The 23,653-nt window shown below is 39.0% G+C and overlaps 1 protein-coding gene and 2 non-coding genes across 3 annotated transcripts; 1 reads left to right on the plus strand and 2 right to left on the minus strand.

Annotated features, from left to right (window-relative positions):
- Positions 1-464: 464 nt before the first annotated feature.
- On the minus strand, positions 465-582 carry LOC140806487 (U5 spliceosomal RNA). Its single transcript, XR_012112559.1, has one exon. It is a non-coding gene; the product is annotated as a U5 spliceosomal RNA (small nuclear RNA).
- An 8,485-nt stretch (positions 583-9,067) lies between these two features.
- Positions 9,068-9,823, plus strand: LOC140805553 (uncharacterized). Its single transcript, XM_073161817.1, has one exon. The coding sequence runs from the start codon at positions 9,068-9,070 to the stop codon at positions 9,821-9,823; it is 756 nt and encodes a 251-aa protein (XP_073017918.1).
- Positions 9,824-17,112: 7,289 nt separating this feature from the next.
- LOC140806488 (U5 spliceosomal RNA) lies at positions 17,113-17,233 on the minus strand. Its single transcript, XR_012112560.1, has one exon. It is a non-coding gene; the product is annotated as a U5 spliceosomal RNA (small nuclear RNA).
- Between the last annotated feature and the right edge of the window lie 6,420 nt (positions 17,234-23,653).

The following is a 23,653-nucleotide window of genomic DNA, read 5'->3' on the forward strand; positions in this document are numbered from 1 at the left end:
AATTTTGAAATCCGAAAAACCGATTTGTAATTTAGAAGACCGAACCAAACTGACTGTTGCACAATCCTAATATTTACTTTTTGTAGTATAAATTGAAAATAATATATATGCAATTCTATTAGTTCTTAGTTTTCTAAAATAAGTCACATTTAATTTTATTTACTCCAATTTTTCTGATTAAATTTCACCAATATCCTTCAGTATAAAAGCTCGTGAAAATAAAAAAAATTTAAAAAGTATTCATTAAACTTATCATCACTTTTATTTCCATTATATTATATTATTTCTTTATTCTTTACATTTTAAACAGAACGTATCTACTAAACAAAAATTTTCCAATCAGATTTATTCCTTTCTTCGATGATTGTCCTAACTGCTAAATCCCATCTTCCAAATGGTTCAAAATCTAATTAGATTTTTGTTAGACTTAATTATAAATAAACATTAGACTTAATTGTGGGGCAAATCTCAAAGAGACTTGAGCCCTCCAAAAATAGTTGTATGCTGCTTATAAGCAGCGAGCACACGGTATTCTTTAGTAAAAGGCGAAAGAATAGTTCGCTTTGTGCTCACTGCGCAGCTGCATGGTTTCAATGAAGTTTGAGTCCGCTATTTATAAGGTAGGTTCTCCTTTTGTCATGCAGTTTTCTCCATGTGGGAAAAGGGTAATGGAACAAGGCTAGAGGCATGGGTCTCCCACATATTTGCTACACTCGAATTATGGCTTCCAGCGCCTAGTAATTCACAATTTCATATTTTCATGGAATAAATATGAAATCTCTTGCCGATGCTGCATTTTTTCTTCTTCCAGGGGAATCACAATAAAAGTTGGATTTTTTTTTTGGTCACATTTATGGAATCCACCAACGCTTCTTTTTCACAGAAACGGATAGCAAGAGGATAAAATTTGTGCAACGATTCTTTGATGATAAAACAGAGATTTGAATTGTTAGTTTTAACAAAAGTGTTAATTTAACATCGAACGACATATTTTCAAGATTTGTTATCAACTTGAGACACAGGGACTTGTTCAAATCTTAAACTGCGACCAAATAGGATTGTTATCAACTCGGACTATAATGGATTTTACACAACAAATCGAGTTTGCGATTTATTAATTTCCCACAATATCTAATTATCTATTGAAGTTAGACAAAAAATAGTATGTTTCGATATATTTATCATCATCATATTCTTGATACAAACATGGTGAAGTTGGGTGAAATTGGCCCAGATTCCAATTAGGCCGACATTAGGCAGACACCAATCTCCCAAGTGCAATGTGTAGGAGTATCTTTTTCTTGCAAATAAAACGCGGCAGAAGTTTAAAAATTTTAATTTTGACATGAAAAACATTCATCGTATGATTTAAAAGATTAATAGGATATTTATATTTGTTTAACTTTATGTATTCAACGATAGCTCTAACTATTCATGTTTTGGAACGTTTATAACGTTTCTCGTAATTTCTTACGAGCATATCTATTTATTTAATTAATAGATTCTAACTTTACTAAATAAATAATTGTGAATTCATTATAACTTTGATCGACGATTAGAAAGCGCAAATGTACTGTACCAAAGTTACAAATCTTGTTCATATAATGAAAACTGAAAATTTCGAATATTAAAATTTTCACTGTTTTTTTTTTTGGCAGCTGACAGTTTTGTGAATTCCTTCACCAAAACAGGCCGTTCCACTCTCCTCACTTAATTAACAGTTAAGCTAACTTCTACAACTTCCAATACATGTAATCCACATATAAATTCCTTTACAAGAAATCTGTTTCATCTTCATCAAACTGCAGTTGCCAAATTCAACTCCTTGAACTTGACTATCTCAACGGGAACATACAATCTGATACTTGTGTGATTCTTAATGATCAAAGATACAGCTAGCCGTGAGTTCACAACTTTCATGTTATTCAGATTAACATTTAATTTTATTCGGGATTACTCCAATTAGCTTCATTCTTTTCATTAGCACCTTGATAAAAAATGTCAGAACTGAAGTCTGATTGCATCTATCAGATCATGGTAAGACTGTCTAGTAGCATCGTTCCTAATCCCATAGGTATCATTTATAGTGTCTGCAAAAACCTTAAGTTATTATTATCGTACATTACAATCCCTTGACTCATATATCCCGATCGAATATGTAACTCTTGGTTTATCGAGAGTTGCAAATAAATTCGATAACGATGTAATGTATCATTAAATAATAACAGTGACATAGTATGTGCAACTGAGGAAAAGCCTTTCCAAAACGTATATGTCTTACTTTGACCAGAGATTCCTTGTACTATTAACTCGTCAGATCACATAAGATATCTTCACACGTAGGCAAACGGTGAATCCCCGACTACAATATATTGGCTCTTACGTATTTTGAAACTACACCCAACATCGCCACCCGATGACCCTCAATGGAGTCTGTAAATGGATCAAAGTGCATGCTAATATATAGAGCTTTTGCTTTGTCCTGGGTCAAAGGGCTAATGGTGTACAACCATAATAGCGGATTATTCCACTCGATAAATGATAACCACTTTCACAGTCCAATGGATAGTTATTTATGCATCATCAAATGATTATTCATCTGTATGAATGCACATATACATGTCCTTATCAATGAAACGTGACGTTTACATCTCACATCTTAATTTCAAGTTCAAATGACATTTATCCTTATTTTAGGCGGCTGATTTTGACTAGGGAAATATATGATACAATTCCTAATGAGTTTCATGATCTTTACATTGAGAGACAGACATCATGTACCTATTATATATTCAAAATTTTTATCTATGCAGCTTGCATATGTATACAGATAAAGTAAATGTCATAATTGGATAAAGCATAAAATATTATTAAAATAAAAAAATTTCTACACACTCAAACACAATGGAGGGGTCACCAAGCAATGCCATAGATCTTCTTGATCATCGATTGACCCCGTCCAGGTAAGTATGGAACACATAGCACAACCATTAGTTTATATGGATCTGCATTACTCCTCAAACATATTTCTTAGCGATATCTTGGATGATCCTCAAACTACAATAATCATATCTAGATATTGATCTATATATTTTGTTTACACAAGCAGGTGACAAAAAAACAAAAGCACGTTATAAAAAAGTGCCGACGCGGGTGCGAGTAACATTATTATTTCATTAAAAAAATTATCATTATAGGAATTATTTTTTTACACCTAAACCAAAAAAAAATAAAAATTATCTAAGTAACCTTTATTTATGATACCAACTTATAATGTAATCGGAACTCATATATAAAATTCCATAAGAAAATTAAATGTCCTGTTGTAATTATTTAATATAAAAATTTACTATGTATAATTTCAATATTTTTAAACATACTAAACTTCAATATAAATTATTCGTATAATTTGATTTTTTTTAGTTCGGTACATTTTTATTATTAGAAATTTCAAGTTAATTGAATTTTTGTATGAATATATATAAAGAAATTAAATCAAGCTTTGGAAAATAAATAATTTATTCATGTCTTCATTGGTTTGATTTTGTTTGAAAATGTATTCAGTTATTTTAATTTATTGATGATTGATGATATTTAGACAATTTTTATTATTTCTATTGTTGTTGTTCATGTTTTTTTTTTTTTTAAAAAAAATGAATTCTTCGTTCTTTAAAATAGGTAAAAAAAAATATTATACAATACAAGTGCACTGGACATTCCCATGAGACTCAAATAATAAGAATAGTATGAATCGATGGATCAGTTAGTCTAATCAACGAACATTCCCTGAAAATTTGTTGATCAATCCTGAAAAGCAAAGCCGATTAATGATCTGATAAGGTCTCAAGTAACTTCTTTTTCAATAAGTTGAATATCACAGTCCATACGTACTACCAAATGTGTACTATATGTTAAAAGAACAATAACATAGCTCAACGACATTTGCATTTGTAATAGATTTCCATATTTAAAAAGACGACTGTTGCAGGCGCTGTCTATATAGATGATTCGGGCTTACTGTAGGACCGAGTGCTTACCGTTTTAACAAAGATACAACTAGTGATAATGGTGCAACTCAAATCTTTTAAACCACACAGCAGCTCAAGGACCAATGTTTTATCACTCTACCAAACAAAAACAATTATTGCATCGAACAATCTCCTTCCCAATAATTGCACTCCTTGTAATAAATGGAAATCGAACCCATGACATTGGCACTGATACCAATTGTAGGACCGAGTCCTTACAACTTTGTCAAAAGCTATAGTTGGTTGTAATGGTGCAACTCAAATTTTTTAAACCGCACAGCAGCTCAAGCATCACGGTTCGATCGCTCTACTAAACAAGGACAATTATTGCACCCAACACTTACTTAAGAGCTCTCCTCTGAACTTCAACTTTTCTATCTGTCTAAGCAAAGTTCTTCGAGTTCAAATAAATTTTTTAGAGCCCAACCGATCATATTAAGCACATGCTTATACTTTGTAATATGATAATTAAGGATCAATTAATGTTAGAATTTAATTGAAAAATCATTGTAATTAAGAGTAAGAAGTCTTATTGCTAATCGTGATTAAGTTTCTGAGATACTGAGAGTTTCAGTTAGGATGTGTGGTAAGTCCTGCTGAAGTGTGCAGTTTCAAACTGTTGTAATTGTCAAAATCCTTCTGCAAGGAAGAAGGGGTCACGTAAGAGTAATTCAAGTTCCCGAAAATTCCGAAACAAACTTGTGTTATTTACATTTCAATTAACCTGTTTTTGCTCAATATTTGATAGCCCAACTGTTCTTGGACATAAGCCATTTGTTATGTTCAACCTTTATCAGTGAGCTTTTTTTCTATACAGTAAATAATTGTTGGTTTATTGATACCTCATCAACGAGAATTACATTTTTTATAAACCAAATCGAAATATTTTCAAAATTTATTGAAATTATTTATTCACTCATTATAAATCAATCTCCAATCATGATACATGCCATGCTTGTGGTCATACCTTAAAAATTAACAGCTTTAATTATTAGGTGGTCCAATGATATAATTATTTTAATATGAACATGTTAGAATTATGAAAATTTGAATTTAATAATTGGTGATACCCTTTTTAGGATTCGAGTCAGCATTAAACCGGTTCGTTACTTGGATAGTCCAAATAGTAACCAGTATGTCGGTCACTTTCCTACAGACCCGGGCAAATCTTCTCTTCCCAGGCATTGTGGCTCTTCTCGGTCAATCAACATTTTAAGCTCGTGTTTTTTCACTAACAACACGGTACTCAACTACCCGGGCCACCTCGAGAACTGCACCACCTCGATAAATGAACCACACTCGAGTGTGATTGATACTGGCAATCCAATCTGTCAGAACAACTTGGGTTTGGAGTGTCCGAGAAGTCATCAGAGGCTAGTATAGTAAACCGACTTAGTAGATGGCACGGAAATCGAGGTAACTACCCATTCCTCTACTATAAATAGCAGGTATTAATGTCATTTAATGATCCTGAATTCTTTGAACTCTAAGCATTACACATATTTTCTCTCAAATATTGCTTGTGTTCATCCTCAACCTGCTGACTTTAGCATCGGAGTGGCCACGCCGGACACCCCTCCGGCGACCATTCACGAGTTATTCTCTTATTGCAGGTGTAAATCCAAGCCATTACCTTCACTCAAATTCCCAAACACTATAAATTGTTGATCTGATCCGTTGGAGCTTCTTACCCGGCTCACCCATTTCAGCGAGATCGCATCATTGGCGCCGTCTGTGGGAAGTCTTGAGCTCAAGACGTTGATATGGCTCGTACGAGAAGAACAGACCAGGATAATTCTCGGGCCCAGAGGACGGGGACAAACTTCGAGACAAAGAGGTGTTAATAACACCGGGCCAAATCTCATAACCGTGACCCCTGAAGAGCTAAAGAAAATGATGGTCGATGCCATCGTGCAAGCTATGGCGAGAAAAGAAGTTTCTCGGCATGTCATCCCATCCGAGCAAGAGCAAGAGCAGGAGCAAGAACGAGAGTTGGGGGAGCAGGAAGAGGCAGGAGGAGAGAATGAGGAGAACAGTGCTGGGTCGAAATCTCCGACTACGGCAGAAGAATTACGGGAGTTGAGAAAGAAGATGAAGGTCCTGGAAGGACAGTTGGAAATTCGGAGCATTGCCCGGACAGTCCCGAGAGGATGTCCGTTTACTGATATCATTGTCCGGGAGCTTCTTCTCGGAAATTTCAACTCTGCAAAAGTGAAAGACTATGATGGCAATGCAGACCCGGAGGATCACCTGGCCAGGTTTGAAAATATGGCCATGTTGCACCGTTATACTAGATCGAATCAAGTGCAAGGTGTTCCTAACAACACTGGTGGATTCAGCTCAGAGGTGGTTCGAGGGCTTGACTTCCCAAAGTATCAGCTCCTTTAAAGACTTCCATAAGGTGTTTTTACACCATTTCAGCAGCAGTAAAAAGTACAAAAAGACTGCTTTTAGTCTATTTGAAGTTAAGCAGAGCCCAAATGAGAGTTTAAGGGCCTATATCAGAAGGTTCAACAGAGTGGCCCTAGACGTCCCCACTTGTGCCACTGAAACAAAGACTACTGCATTCACTCAGGGTTTGAGAGAGGGTGAATTCTTCAAGTCACTGACCAAGAAGGTGCCTGGGGATTTCGAGGATCTGTTGTCACGAGCAGAAAAATACATCAATATGGAGGAGGCCCAGAAACAGAAGACGGAAGCTGTGAGGAAGGAGAGATGAGACCGGGTGTCTAAGCCCGAGGTGAGGGGACAGAAGAGGGGCAATACAGGGCACTTTTCTCATCACGTGCCTCTGAAAATTTCCCGGGAAGGGGAAGTGCAGGAATGCAGCAGAGATTTGGCCACAGATCATCAGTTATCCCGGTCAGAGAAGAAAGGATTTTGCTCTCTTCACAAGGTTTGTTACCATAACACTGAAGGGGAATTATGCCTCACCTTCCATCCCGGGACCCAGCAACAATAGTCAGAGGCCGAGTGTGCAACCATGGACATCTCGGCAACCAGGATCCAGCGCTCGAGGAGGAAGTATGAGGAATATCCCGAGGATTGAGCCCAGTAGAAGAAGGGAGCCTGAACCCGAAAGAAAAAAAGAATTCGCCCCCTGCTAAGAGATTGATTAAAATGATATTAGGAGGCTCTACTGATAGAGACTCCTACCGAGCCAGGAAGTCGAGAAGTAGGAGGGAGTGTTTGGAGGTGGAGGGAGCGAGAAGGAGTGAGGCGGTCATCAGTTTTGGCCCGGAAGATTTGAAAAGGATGAATCTGCCCCACAACAATGCCCTGGTGATCCAAGTCCGAGTGGCAAATTATGATATTCTACGAGTCTTCGTGGACTCGGGCAGCTTTGTAAATGTAATTTTTAAATATGCCTTTATGCAGATGGATTTGCAGGGCTATCACTTAGAGGCTGTGAAAACTGCCCTATTTGGTTTTGCTGGCCATGTGGTTTACCCGGAAGGGGAGATTGTTTTGCCATTAACCCTGGGTTCTCAAGATCTTAAAAGGACGGTGATGACTTCATGTACCGTGGTGGACTCCCCATCATCATAAAATATCATTCTGGGGAGGCCGTCTATGAACGAGCTGAGAGCCGTAGCATCCACCTACCACCCAAAGATAAAGTTTCCAGTGGGAGCCCGGGTGGGAGAAGTCCGGGGAGATCAGCCATCCTCTCGAAAATGCTATGTGGAGGCAGTCCGAGCTGATCAGAGCAAGACCAGGAGGGAAGGGAAGAAGGCAAATGTGGATGGAGTAGAAGGGAGAGTGAGGGAGAGAGGAGAGGTTCACTTTGTAGCAGAAGAGGAGCAGGAAGCGGTAGAATTCGGACCAAGCCAACAAATCCAGGTGGCCCGGGATCTCAGCATATCCACCTGAGTTAGTCTAGTTAACTGTTTAAAAGCTAATATTCATGTGTTTGCCTGGTCCCAACAGGAGTTGACATGGATTTCTCCCCTGGTAGCGGAGCACCAATTGAACATTCTCCTGGGATCTCACCCGGTGAAGCAAAAAAAGAGACACTTTGGTCCTGAAAAGGACAAAGCTATTGATGAGCAAGTAAAAGAGCTCCTGAAGGCTGGCCACATTCGAGAGATTCAATTCCCTTCATGGCTCTCGAATGTGGTCTTGGTGCCCAAGTCTACCAGGAGGTGGCGCATGTGTGTAGATTTCCACGATCTTAATAAAGTTTGTCCCAAGGATCATTATCCTCTGCCCCGCATTGATCAGTTGGTGGATTCCACATCGGGCTTCGAGTTGCTAAGATTCATGGACGCGTACCAGGGGTATCATCAAATCCCCTGGCCAAGAGTGATCAAGATAAAGCCAAATTCATCACCTCGGGAGGTACATTTTGTTATATTGTATTGCCTTTCGGGTTGAAGAATGCAGGGGCTACTTACCAACGTCTGATGAACAAAGTTTTCGAGAAGCAGTTGGGGGCGGAATGTGGAAGTCTATGTGGATGATATTCTGGGCAAAACCCGGGAGGTTGCAAGCTTTATTGGTGATCTGGAAGAAACTTTTGCCACTCTCGTGCAATACGGGATCAAGCTTAACCATGCCAAGTGTATTTTTGGCGTAAAGAGTGGCAAATTCTTGGGATTCATAGTGACAGATCCGAGGATCGAGGTGAATCAGGAAAAATTCAAGTCTGTGTTGTGTATGCCATCTCCCCGATCTATCAAGGAAGTACAGAAGTTGACCGGGAGGATTGCTTCCCTGTCTCGATTTATTTCCCGGTCAGCGCATAGAAGTTATCCTTTCTTTCAAGTCTTGAGGAAGGCCCAGCAATTTGGATGGGATGATAAATATGAGCAATCCTTCCAGGACTTGAAGATTCATCTTGCAAAACTCCCTGTATTGGTGAAGCTGGAGCCCGGGGAGAAATTATATGTCTATTTGTCTACTACGGAGTATGCTGTCAGCTCGGTTTAATAAAAGAAGAAGGCTCCGATCAAAAGTCTGTTTATTATGTCAGTCATGCTCTAAGAGGACCCGAGCTCCGGTATAGTGAAGTAGAGAAGATTGCTCTTGCCTTGGTCATGACTGCCCGGAAGCTAAGGCCTTACTTCCTGTCGCATCAAATAGTTGTTCTTACCAATAGTCCTCTTGGCAGGATCATGACTCACTTTGAAGTGTCCGGGCGTATGGTCAAGTGGACAATAGAGTTGGGGGAGTATGACATTGAATACAAACCTCGGGTGGCCATCAAAGCACAAGCTCTGTCAGATTTTTTATCCGAGATGGTCCAACCCAATGAAGAGGAAGTATGGAGAGTATTCGTGGATGAGGCGTCTAGCCTTGCTGGATACGGAGTAGGGGTTGTGATAATATCTCCCCCGGGAGAAAAGATTAAACTGGCACTTAGAATTGACTCTCGGGTAACCAAAAATGTGGCTGAGTATGAGGCTGTCCTGGCTGGTATCCAAGCCGCCCGGGAAGTCGGGGCTTCCCGGATTATTCTATATTCTGATTCACAACTCATCACTCAACAAATAAAGGGCGTGTATGAGGCTAAGGATGACAGGATGTTAAAATATTTACAGCTCATCAAAGCCCGAGCAGAAGTTTTTGCGGATTGGGGTATTGAACAAATACCCCGAGAAGAGAATAATGATGCAGATACTCTGGCCAAAATGGGTGCTTCTTTGTCAGAGGTAAATACCCGGGAGGTCTGGCGTGTTTCCCGGTTGATCCTTTCTACTGAGGAAGAAATGTTACCAGAACCAGAGGACTCCTGGATGACACCTCTGATCAAGTTTATGGTAAATAATGAGTTGCCCGAAGATAGAGCCTGAGCTCAGAAAACTAAGAGACAAGCTCCCAGGTTTGTGCTCTTAAATAATATTTTGTATAGGAGATCATTCCAGGGACCTCTTTTGAAATGCTTATATGAGAAAGAGGTGGATTATGTCCTCCGAGAAATTCATGAGGTTGTTGTGCCGAGCACCTCGGGGGAATGTCTTTGGCCCGAAAAACAATGTTTGCTGGTTTCTGGTGGCCAACTTTAAGTCAAGATGTGGCTAGGGTGGTCCGAGCTTGTGAAGGCTGTCAACATCATTCGAATTTCAAGCACAGCCCGGCTACCCTCATGAAGCCTATTTGGACATCTTGCCCCTTTGATCAATGGGGCATGGATATTGTGGGCCCTTTTCCCATTGCCCGGGCTCAGAAAAAATTCTTGTTAGTTGCTGTTGACTACTTCTCCAAATGGGTAGAAGCTGAGCCCTTAGAAAAATAACCGAGCAGGAAGTATTGAAGTTTTTGTGGAAAAGCATCGTGTGCCGATTTGGATTGCCCAGAAAACTAATCTCAGATAACGGGAGACAATTTCAAGGCAAAGAAATCACATCATGGTGCCGGGAGATGAAGATCACTCAGTCTTTCACCTCTGTTGCCTACCCTCAAACAAATGGCCAAACAGAGGTAGTCAACAGAATCATTGTACAAGCATTAAAAACCCGGCTTCAGGGCAAAGGAAAGGACTGGGTGGAGGAATTATCTAGTGTTCTCTGGGCTTACAGAACTACTCCTCGGGCACCTACTCAAGAAACTCCTTTCAACTTGGTATATGGTTCTGAAGCGGTCCTTCCAGTAGAAATCGGGCAGACTTCTTCCCAGGTAGAATCTTACCCGGATGGCAATAACCAAAGCAGGGCCATGGAATTGGATTTAATAGAAGAAAAAAGAGACCGGGCATTCATTCGAATGGAGGCATACAAGAGCCGAGTTATGAAGTCATATAACAAAAAGGTTCGCATCCGAGAATTCTAGGTGGGGGATCTAGTCATGAAGAAAGTCAACCCTGCTGGGGAAGTTGGGAAGCTGGAAGCTCGGTGGGAAGGACCTTACAAAATCACTCAGAGAGTCAGCTCGGGATCTTTTTATCTAGAAGATGTGCAAGGACGCTCTCTTAAAAGATCTTGGAATGTATTTAATTTAAAGCAGTACTATGCATGACAGATGTAATTATTTGATGGATGAAATAAAGGAAAGATATATTTTCTCAGAGCGTGTTCTGAATGCTTCTGTTATTAAGTCCCGGGACATGCTCCTCGGCCCAAGGCTCCGCACCTTGGTTCTAAAAAGCCCATGGCACTACACCTTGGCTCAGAAATCCCCGCCTCAACCATCTAAGATTTCGAGATAAGCTTTTAAAACTCAGTTTAAATTTTCTGCGTCTTGAATATTTGAGGGAGGGTTTACTATTACTTAGAAAGAATGTGCGGATACTGATCATAAGCCCCCGATCAGTTCTTAATACCCAAAAATTTCTAATGAATTATCAAATATCTCGGTTATTATGGAGACATAATCCTGAGTACTTGTCAAGAAAATACAAGAACGCTAAAGGAAAATAAAGTTTTCATTAATAAGAGCCCGAGGGCCGAAAAATTACAAGAGAAGAGAAGACAAAAGAAAAATACAAATCCTAGTCTATGTCTACGTGTTCAGGCTCGGGCTGCTCTTCTCGACCCACCTCCTTCTCCTCCTCGCCATCCTTGGGAAGGGATGCAATGGCCAGACCTAAATCCGGAAAATTTTCCTTATCTTGGGGTAGGAGTCCGGCTTCCTCAAATTGTTCACGGCATTTCTCAAAACCGGTCTGAAAAAGTGGGTAGGCCTTGTCCACCACGGCCTTCTTAAATTCAGGAGATTGGAGGAAGGAAGCATGCCACTTATTTTTATCATACTTCGCCAGGGCCAAAGCATTCTCGGCCTTTTCTGCTCGGGACATCTGATCCTCCATCTCTCGGATAGAGAATGGTTTCTCGACTCCGAAACAGACAGGGCACCCAGTAGATTTTCCTCCCGAAGGGCGGCTTCGTTGAGATCTTCCCAAGATTTTTCCAAAGCCATGTGGGCCGACTCCAAGGAAGCTTTCAGGATGGCGATTTCCTGTTCATGAAGGCTTTTAGCCCTGGCAAGCTATCCGTGCAACTGATCTTGAACTTCCTTGGCAGCCCGGGCTTGTTGGCCTTTCTTAGTGGCCGTCGCCGCCACTTCCTCGAATGCCGAGAGCATCAATTGGGCAGCTTGAACAAAGCAAATTATTAAAAAAAATAAGAAAAAGAAGGGGGGATGAAGAGGAAACTTACAGATAGGAAGCGGTTGGATCCCTCAAGAAATTGAGCACCGGGCCCAGAGTTCTTCAAGAAGGCCTCCTCTTCAGGAGTAAGTATGTGCTTGAGGCGCCGAATGCTTGTTGAAGTGGCCCCCTCTAGAAAAATGTTGGGCCAGGTGGGTTGATCGATCGGAGGAGTTTCTTGAGGAGGTTCCTCTGTAGTTTGTTGTGGGGGAGGGGTTGAGTGACTGAGTTTCCTGGGAGGTGCCTTGCCCTCTTTCCTGATTAGTCTCAGTCAGGATCAGTTCCGGGCTCGTGGTAGCCTTTCTCTTCCGCCGAAGGAGGGGGGACGTGGTCCTCAGGGTCCTCTTGGGGTGCTTCCCAGGCCACTTCTTCTTGTTGAGTCTCAACCCGGTTTAACTCAGCACGCCGGGCTACTGCTTCCTCGGCTAGTTTCTTCTCGAGAACAGCTTTTCGGGCTGCCAATTTCTTCTCTTTGGCCGTCTTTTCAGCCGCCCACTTTTTGGCAAAGGCCTTCTGCATTTTTGAGGTATCTGCACAATAACAAGGAGAACTTTTAGCACGAACAATAAGTATGATACTTTAAAAACAAAACCAGGATATCAAGCATTACCGGGTTGAGAGCCCGAGACAGCAACCTCGTCGATCACCCTGTCTAGAGGGTCCTCAGCCTGGGAACTCAACCCATAGGCCGCTAAGTTCTCCTCTGAGATAAGGATTGAGGAGGAATACTTACGCCCTTCCACCAAGGTTGACTCATGAGGAAAGGCTCCTCGAATTTGCAGGATTGGGGAAGGGAAGGTTGTTGGGGAAGGGAAGGGAGAAAATCGGTTAGACAAGGTAAAGGACCCGGGAGTTGGATGTAGAAAAATTTTCCTTTCCATCTCTTCTGAGAGGAAGGGATGTCATCAAGAAATCGGGCATTTAGCCGGGCGGTCAAGGAGAAGGCATTATCCCCAAGCCGACAAGAGAAGTAATAGTGAAGGATAAGGGGGGAGGGGGGGGGTGATGAGAAGATTGTTCATTTTGAAAAGGACATAGGCCGAGGCCATAATCCTAAAGGAGTTGGGATGAAGTTGGTTAACCGGTACACCAAAAAACTTGGCAACTGCAATATAAAAATGGTGGACGGGAAATCGGAGACCATTTCTGACCTGGTCCCGAAAGAAAGTAGTATACCCGGGAGGAGGGTTGTTGGCTCTGTCAGAGGGCCCGGGTATCAAGATAGAAAAAGATGAAGGAATATTGCCCAGGGCCTGAAGTTCCTCATCTGCCCCCAAGCGCAATGTGCTACTCAGGGAGGAGAACCAAGGGGCTTCTGAGATCTCAGTAGGAGGAGGGCTCGAAGCCCGGGCTTTACCTTTACCCTTGCTCTTGGCAAGAGCTCGGGAGTGGCTAGAAGTAGAAGGTTATGAAGAAGTTGGTTTAGTTTGGTTAGCTGAGGGTTTTCTAGAAGGCTGGGTGATAGAGCGGCGAGGGGGAGACGGAAGGGAGTCAGAGCGTAGCGCGGTAGACTCGTCACTAGGCGAGCCTCGCGCATTTGCTCCTGATGTAGAAGTGGTAGAATTAGACATATTTTTTAAATCAGGAGAGGAAATACTTACGATTCCTTAAGAAAAAACGGGTGGTTGCAGCGACGGAGATTCACCGGAGATGGAGGAGCTTATGCGGAAGAGCTTCGAGAGAAAAATTTGCAAGGGCTTCGCCGAGATTGTGAATTTGCAAATGATTTTTCAGAAATCGGTCATCTACTATATATAGGAGGAGACGAGTGATCCTCACCGTTGATCTAAAACGAATCAGACAGACCAAATTAGCCTCGAAAATTGAGCGGGATAATTAGGCGGGATATTTGAAAAGACAGGCGCACAAATCGAGGCATCGTGATCATTCATCTGCTCGAAAAATGTACAGATTCTGACAACTTTTCAGTAGGGGGCTCGTCATTATGACATCACATTAATTGCCCGGGGAAACCAAACGACATCTTATCTATAAGCCCGGGTGGCGAAAGAACCCGGTATCTTATCTATAAGCCAGAGAGACACGAGGCCCCGACACTTCATTTTAAGTTCAGGATACATTAGGTCCTGGCATTTCAATTTCATTTAGCGATGGTTATATATTATTCAATTTACATTGATTCATTCACAGAAGAATAAGGAAGAAAAAAACGTCAATAAAAATTTTATTAAAGGAAATATCGACGAACTGTTATATTATTCATTATCGAAGCTACAGAAGCTTGCCACTCAGTTATCCAATCAGTCAATTCATTAATCCGAAGATTGATGAAAGACTCAGTAGTTAAGATCTTGTTCAGCTGATGTCATTCTTTCCACATCATCGCGTGTAACAGAACCTGATCGATAGCCAGATCTGTAACTCGATCTACTACAAACTCTCGCTTATACTTCCTTGCTCTTGCTCTTTGTGCTCGAGTAGGAGCCAAACCATTCCGGTATGTGTCATCGAGGTCTTGAATCTTATACCAGGTGGACATGACCTTCACCCAGATATACTCTTCAATCGTCTTCTTTAGTTCCTCCAGATAAGGACGCGTTTCGTTGGTTACTAGGATGTGTGTGCTACTGCAAGCAGTGGAATCAATTGAAGACATATTGAACTTATACTCACCTTTCATTTCTATCATCTTATTTATAGACAAGTGGCATTTAATGTGGAGGAAGTTGGAAGGTCACAAATCATGTGAAACGCCTTCTCATTTGTTTAGGAGAAGGAAGCCAATCGTAGACATTAATCTATAAATATGTGAATGTTTAGGATGAATTGTACCGGGTAGTCGAAAGGACGTGCACAAATATCGATAAGACAAGATCATTATTACCTCGGAATATGAAACGTTTTTCGACGGGAATTTAATGCTGATTCGTGCATCATTATGATACCACATCATAGCCCGGGAGATTTGAGGCTCCGGCATCTTATTTCATAGCCCGGGAGATTTGAGGCCCCATCATCTTATTTTATAGCCCGGGAGATTTGAGGCCCTGGCGTCTTATCGAAATCCCGAGAGGTTTAAGGCCCCGGTATCTTATTTTATAGCCCGAGAGATTTGAGGCCCTGATGTCTTAACGAAATCCCGAGAGGTTTAAGGCCTCAGTACTTTACTTTAAGCACAGGGAATTTAAGGTCCCGGTATTTCAGTTATGGTCATTTATTTTGTTCAGTTCATGATACATATATCAACTGATGAAATTAAATTCTGGCAATAGAGGTAAATTAGATGAGAATTTTTATTTATTCAGAAAAGGTTTCACCGGTTACATTAAAGAACTCCTTTTCTACAAAAGCCATTTACATGGTCATCCATTTTTTTAAAATTCCCAGTAGACGTCTTGTGGAAGCTAGCAGAGTTGGTGACGTTCACCAGAATCTTCCTCTCCTTGTGAAGTAGCAGCTGGTAGAGATGTTCATCTTCGAAAATATTCACTGCCTCGACAACGTGCAGGCGTTCCCGGTACTTCTCCAACTTGGCCATCAGTCGACGCGTGGTGGCTTCTCCGCATTCATAGAGGAATTGCAGTCCTTGCAGCTCCTCCCAGTAACTAAGGATCTTTTAGAAGACTTCATCTTCCATTTCAGTTTTTCGCTTCTCGAAAGCTGTGTTCATGAATTCTTCTGCTATATCGGGAGCCTTCGAACTGCTTGAACCCACCATTGCACTTCTCGGATAATAAATTGCTGGGGTGATGGAAAATAAGTAGGTGGATTACTATATATATGGGAAGGAAATTAATTTCCACCGTGGATCCGAATCTAATCGGACGATTAGAAGGAGTCTAGGAAATTGTGTATGCAGGTGAAAAGACATGTACGGATATCGAGGAAATAGGCTCATTATTATCTCAGAATACGAACGATTTTCGACGGTATCAATACTACCGCATGCGTCATAATGACACCTCTTGGACTTTCCGAGAGTACTAACGAAAAATATTCAAAACCCGGGAGATGTGGGACCCCGAAACCCCATCACATCTGTGGAATATTTGAAGACCCAATGCTCTTATTTACCCAGGGTTACATTTTTGACTGATCAGGACAGCGAGTCAAGTTCTAGCCCGACTATTTTAGGGATGGGTGGTGATACCCCCCTTTAGGATTCGGGTCAGCATTAACCCGGTTCGTTACTTGGATAGTCCAAATAGTAACCAGTATGCCGGTTACTTTCCTGCAGACCCGGGCAAATCTTCTCTTCTCAAGCATTGTGGCTCTTCCCGGTCAATCAGCATTGTAAGCTCGGGTTTTTTCACTAACAACCCGGGCCACCTCGAGAACTGCACCACCTCGAGAAATAAACCACACTCGAGTGTGATTGATACTGGCAATCCAATCTATCAGAACAACTTTGGTTTGGAGTGTCTGAGAAGTCATAAGAGGCTAGTATAGTAAACCGACTTAGTAGATGGCACGAAAATCGAGGTAACTACCCATTCCTCTACTATAAATAGCAGGCATTAATATCATTTAATGATCCTGAAATCTTTGAACTCTAAGCATTACACATATTTTCTTTCAAATATTGCTTGTATTCATCCTCAACCTGCTGACTTTAGCATCGGAGTGGCCACATCGGACACCCCTCCGGCGACCATTCACGAGTTATTCTCTTATTGCAGGTGTAAATCCAAGCCATTACCTTCACTCAAATTCCCAAACACTATAAATTGTTGATCTGATCCGTTGGAGCTTCTTACCCGGCTCACCTATTTCAGCGAGATCGCACCAATAATTTATATTAGATATTAACTTTGTGTATGATTTTGCTATTCCAAGCTTAAATTATTGTATTCGACTAGTTATTTATGACTTTTTGTACATTATAAATATAAATTTTAATAGATACAATATCCTTATTCGTAAGAACAGAATATACGCTAGACAAGACATGAAACTTCACACACTTCATTGTTCGGGCCAAAAGAAAGGAGAGAGACCCTGCAAAATAGCATGAAATATTTTGAACTAAATTGTTGAGGCCAACCAAAAGAGAAGACCCCTCCAAAAATAATTTGTATGCTGCTTAAATGCAACGAACACACGGTATTCTTTAGTAAAAGGCGAAAGAATAATTCGCTTTGTGTTCACTGCGCAGCTGCGTGGTATGACAGTTCGGTCAAGTTCGATTTTTATATGATTGGCTCTCCCCGTTAATTGTAATTTAACCGATATGGGAACATGTAATGTGAAAATAATGCTGGTGCCCTGGGGCTATGTGAAGTGCTAAGCTTCGGATTTTTTTATGAAGAAAAACTAAACAATAATTTAATTGAATAAGTGAATTTTAAATATTTTTGTACTTATTAAATATCAAATTAATTTTTTTAAATAACATAACCGATTTTTAGTTTTAAAAAATAAGTATATCTCATTTTCTAAAATTGATGTGCACTTAAAGTTTTAATCGCGAAGTTCGGTTGACCGAGGTAAGGGTGCCATCAAAATCGAGGTAAATTTTTTTTTCTTTGGTTTAATTATTTTTTTTTAAGAAAATGACTTTATCAAATGTATTTGAAATATACTTGAAAATGTCTTTTTCTTAACTATGTTTATTTTACAAATTTCTCTGATCATCAAAATCCAACTTTTATTGCTATTTATTTTGTGAACAAAAAAAATTGGGTATGAGTTTGAAAAAAACAATAATGCAACGGCTCCAAAGTAAGTTGCATGGAAGATAAGATAATAGTGGAAGACCATTTCGACAATTAGTCTTATTAATATATTGGTTTTAGGACAGCCAAAATTAAAAATTAGTTTTTAATTTATATTTGTCAATGTTGGTTTATTCCTTCATAAAACAAAGTTATTTTTTTTAATATTTATTTATATTAATATTATTTTGGAGAATTCAACTATAATCTCACGTTGAAAATAAAGATTGGTGTTATAGCTTTGATCATTTACTCATGAAAATCTCAGAGACAATATGAATCACGGAAATGAATATTTAACACTAAAAGAAGTTCATGCTGTTAGGTTATTTTAATTAAGTTATTTGAAATAATCTAATTTGTGGTAATAATATCTCATCGTGATAAATATGAGAGACGTCTCATATTTATCAATAAGTAAATCAAGAATATTATCTGTATTAAGATGATGATAAAAGATTTAATTTATCATATCATGGATTTGATGTCATCAAGATAAGTCACAAATCAATTCAAACGTTCTCGATGATGGTTAGAGAGATCTATAAATAGTGACGCTTGGGGTCCCTGAGTACACACACCGAAAATCACAACACCATTCATAGTGAGGTTTGGAGTACTTAGAAGACTCTCAAGCAACCTGAGGAATTCTCAAGGAGTATTCAAGGCGTTCTTCAAGTATTCAAGGTGTTCTTCATAATCAATGGCTGGAGGTAACATTTAGTTTATTATTCCGCATTCAGATTCATGTTATTAAGATTAAAACATGATTTATATGTCTAACATTTGGTATCAGAGCCTTAAGTTTTACCTCTGTCTTGATAAAAATTCGAAATTTTTTTTTTTTTGAAAAATTATATTTCCAAATTATGAATATTTTGCACGTTTGATACCATTGATGTTTTACATGTTTAAATTATTTGGATAATATATGTCAAAAATATTTTATTTATTTCCTTATCTTGCATGCAATTAAATATTATGTTAAAATTTTGTGCATATGAGGAAATTGTTCATATTAAATTATATTTGGATCCATAATTTTTATGAACAAATTAAGATATTTTATTCGAATATTCACAAATGAACAAATGATCCCACTTTATCATTACTCCGATAAAAGAGAAAAACTGTTGAGAAGCTATCATTTTCATGAAAATTTGATCCTCACCTTATCACTACTCTTGATAAAAGAGAAAAACTGCTGAGGAATCCTGATTTTCACGAAAATGTGATTCTCACTTTATCACTACTCTTATTTAAGAGAAAAACCGATGGGAGCATATTTGTTCATATTAAGTAAAAAAGTGAATGTAAAGTGAAAAATTTTGGCTTATTAAGAAATAATAAATATGAAATGCACATGAAAACATAATTTGGGGGAGTTTTCATGGACCGGTTTAAATTGCCTTGACTAGCCACCGGTATCCTTGATAAACGTTGTTCTGTCTAGGAGTTAGGTATTTAAAGGGCCTTAGCCCTACCTATCTTCCTGGGAGCACTCTTGAAAAATGTTGATTGTGTTATTAAATAATTATTATATATTTAAGTGCCAAAATTTTGTCTAGTGAACCGTGTAATTTTAAATAATTGAGGCTTAGCCACAGCACCCTTAATTATGCAAAATTATACATCAAGTTGAATTGGATCACCTTATGGACGAAATTGTAATTAATTATGTAAATATAATAAATTTTACCCCACAGGGACTTTTATTATATTTATGTGATTAATTAGGATAAAAATTTCAAAAACTGTTTTTTTTAATTTACCCACAGGAGTTAAGGAAAATTATTCTTGATAGTTTTATTATATAATTGCATAAAATCTAATAGAATTAAAATTTTAGCCCACAGGCAAATTTTATGTTACTAGATTTTATACATGATTTACATTGGTAAACATGAAATTTCCTCAAGATATTTTGTAATAAGCATGTTTATTATATTTATTGCAGTAAAACCTGTTAATTTCTCTGATATGAGTTGTGATATTCCCGAACTCAATGGGGATAATTACAAAGTCTGGAAGGAAACCTTCAATTGGGGTAGATGGATATTGACTATGCCATAAGGAAAAACGAACCAGCTGCCATACATGAAACTAGTGAACCTGATGATGTCGATTTTTATGAAATGTGGGAGCGATCTAATCGTCTCTGCGTTATGTTCATAAAGACTAAGATATCGGTTGGCATTCGTGGTTCGATTGAGAGGTATGAAAAGGTCAAGGACCTACTTAAGGCAATTGATGAACAATTTGCAACTTCAGACAAGGCCCTTGCCAGCACCCTAATAATGGAGTTCTCTTCGTTAAGGCTCATAAGTGTGAAAGGTGTGCAAGAGCATATCATGAAAATGAGGGTTATAGCGGCTCGATTAAAAACTATTGAAGTGACCATATCTGATAACTTTCTTGTGCACTTCATTTTATGCACTCTTCCACAGCAATATAGACCCTTCAAAATTTCTTATAACACACATAAGGATAAATGGTCAATTAATGAATTAATGACCATGTGTGTTCAAGAGGAAGGAAGGTTGTTGATGGAAAAGAGCGATAATGTTCTTATGACTGCACATGCAAAGTTTAAAAAGCAAGCAAAAGTCAAGGAGAAAGGGAAAGGAATAATTCCACCTCAACCTGACATCAAGAAAGAATCCAAGTGTTTCTTCTGTAAAAAGAAGGGACACATGAAGAAGGATTGCACCAAATTCAAGGATTGGCTTGATAAGAAAGGTATTAATACTTCATTTGTTTGTTATGAATCTAATATGGTTGATACGATTTATAACACATGGTGGATTGACTCTGGTTCTACAATCCATGTCACAAATACCTTGCAGGGTATGCAAAGCCTAAGGAAGCCAGTGGGAAGTGAGCGGAGCAATCTATTCTGGAAACAAGATGCGTTAACATGTGGAGGCTATAGGAACTTGCAATTTAATATTGAACAGTGGTTTTAATTTAATTTTGGAGAAAACATTTTATGTTCCAAGTTTTTCTAGAAATTTAATTTCCATTTCAAGCCTTGTACCGTTTGGATACTCATTTAGTTTTTTAGATAAATCTATGAATTTATTTTATAAATCGAATATCGTTGGGAATGGTACAATGAATGATGGTCTTTTTTCAATTTCTTTGCAAAATGATATCAAAACCACTATGCATGTTCAAGCAGGTATTAAAAGATGTGTTATAAATGAGGATTCCTCTATATTGTGGCACCGGAGATTGGGACATATCTCCATAGAGAGGATTAAAATATTAGTAAATGATGGAGTACTGAGTACTTTAGACTTTACTAATTTTAAGACTTGTGTGGACTGCATTAAGGGTAAGCAGACCAACAAATCCAAAAGGGGTGCCAAGAGGAGTACCAAATTATTAGAGATCATACATACAGATATATGTTGTCCAGAAATGGACTTGTATGATCCGAAATATTTCATCACCTTCATTGATGATTACTCACGATACATGTATATCTACTTGCTTCATAATAAGCACGAAGCATTGGATGCCTTTAAAGTTTTTAAGGCTGAAGTAGAAAAACAATGTGATAAACAAATTAAGATCGTGAGGTCTGATAGAGGTGGTGAATATTATGGTAGATACACTGAAAATGGACAAGCTCTTGGGCCATTTGCGAAGTTTCTTCAAGAAAATGGGATTGTTGCCCAATATACCATGCCTGGTACTCCGGACCAAAATGGTGTGGCTGAAAGAAGAAACCGAACATTGATAGATATGGTTAGAAGTATGAGGAGTAACTCAAAACTTCCCAAGACCTTGTGGATTGAAGCTCTTAAAACGGCAGTGTATATATTAAACCGAGTTCCAACCAAGGCTGTCCCAAAGACGCCCTTTGAATTATGGAAAGGTTGGAAACCGAGTTTACAACATATACGCATTTGGGGATGCCCGTCTGAAGTGAGAATATACAACCCACAAGAAAAGAAACTGGATCCAAGAACCATAAGTGGATATTTCATTGGGTATGCCGAAAAATCCAAGGGATACAGATTCTATTGTCCATCTCATAGCACTAGAATTGTGGAGTCAAGAAATGCGAAATTTCTTGAGAATGACTTGATTAGTGGGAGTGATCATATGCAAGATATAATTCTTGAAAATGATCACATTAATGTTCAACCCTCTTATTCAATTAATCAATTGGATGCCCTTCGCACCCCTCAAGAAACAACGGGTGATGGACAACCAATTGTTGAAGATCCACAAAATGCTGATGAAAATCTAGTCGATCAAACTGTCAATGAGGAACAAGAAACAATTAATCAAGAAGTTCCTCAATATGATAACTTAAGAAGATCAACTAGAACAAGAAAATCAGCAATACCTAGTGACTATATTGTGTATTTGCAAGAATCGGACTTTAACGTAGGAGCTGAAAATGATCCTGAAACGTTTTCACAAGCCATAAGCTGTAGTGAATCAAAATTATGGTATGATGCCATGAAGGAAGAAATGAATTCAATGGCATCAAATCGAGTCTGAGATCTTGTTAAGTTGCCTGATGGTGCAAGGACCATTGGATGTAGATGGGTCTTCAAAACAAAGAAAGACTCATTGGGCAACATTGAAAGATATAAAGCAAGACTCGTTGCTAAGGGATTCACTCAAAGGGAAGGAATCGACTATAATGAGACTTTTTCTTCTGTCTCTAAAAAGGATTCTCTTCGTATAATTATGGCATTAGTTGCATATTTTGACCTCGAGTTGCAACAAATGGATGTGAAAACGGCTTTTCTCAATGGTGATCTAGAGGAAGAGGTTTATATGAAACAACCAGAAGGATTTTCCTCTAGTGATGGTGAGCAATTGGTGTGCAAGCTTAAGAAATCCATATATGGATTGAAGCAAGCCTCCCGTCAATGGTATATAAAATTTCATGATGTCATCTCTTCATTTGGTTTTGTCGAGAACATCATGGATCAATGTATATACCAGAAGGTCAGTGGGATTAAGATTTTTTTCCTTATCCTATATGTGGATGATATATTACTTGCAACCAATAATAAGGGATTACTATATGAGGTGAAACAATTTCTATCTAAAAACTTTGATATGAAGGATATGGGTGATGCATCTTATGTCATTGGCATCAAGGTACATAGAGATAGATCTCGAGGGATCTTAGGATTATCTCAAGAAACCTACATCAACAAAGTTTTAGATAGATTTCGAATGAAAGATTGTTCACCGAGTATAGCCCCTGTTGTGAAGGGCGACAAGTTCAGCTTGGACCAATGCCCGAAAAATGACTTTGAAAAGGAACAAATGAAGAACATACCTTATGCTTCTGCTGTTGGAAGCTTGATGTATGCTCAAGTTTGTACTAGACCTGACATATCATACATAGTTGGAATGTTAGGGAGATATCAGAGTAATCCAGGTATGGATCACTGGAAAGCTGCAAAGAAAGTGATGAGGTACTTTCAAGGGACTAAAGACTACATGCTTACATTCAGACGGACTCAGAATTTGGAAGTTTTTGGCTACTCTGATTCAGACTACGTTGGCTGCATTGATTCAAGAAAATCCACTTCTGGATATATTTTCTTGCTAGCTGGTGGAGCTGTATCTTGGAGAAGCGCAAAGCAGACTTTGACTGCTACTTCCACTATGGAGGCTGAGTTCGTATCCTGTTTTGAGGCCACCTCACATGGTGTTTGGATGAAGAGTTTCATTTCAGGGCTTAGAATCGTGGATTCCATTTCTGGGCCATTGATGTTATTCTGCGACAATTCAGCTGCTGTTTTTATGGCTAAGAATAATAAAAGTGGAAGTCGAAGCAAGCACATCGACATTAAATATTTAGCCATAAGAGAACGTGTTAAAGA

Source organism: Primulina eburnea, chromosome 11, assembly GCF_022965805.1.
Source record: "Primulina eburnea isolate SZY01 chromosome 11, ASM2296580v1, whole genome shotgun sequence".
NCBI classification, from domain to species: domain Eukaryota; kingdom Viridiplantae; phylum Streptophyta; class Magnoliopsida; order Lamiales; family Gesneriaceae; genus Primulina; species Primulina eburnea.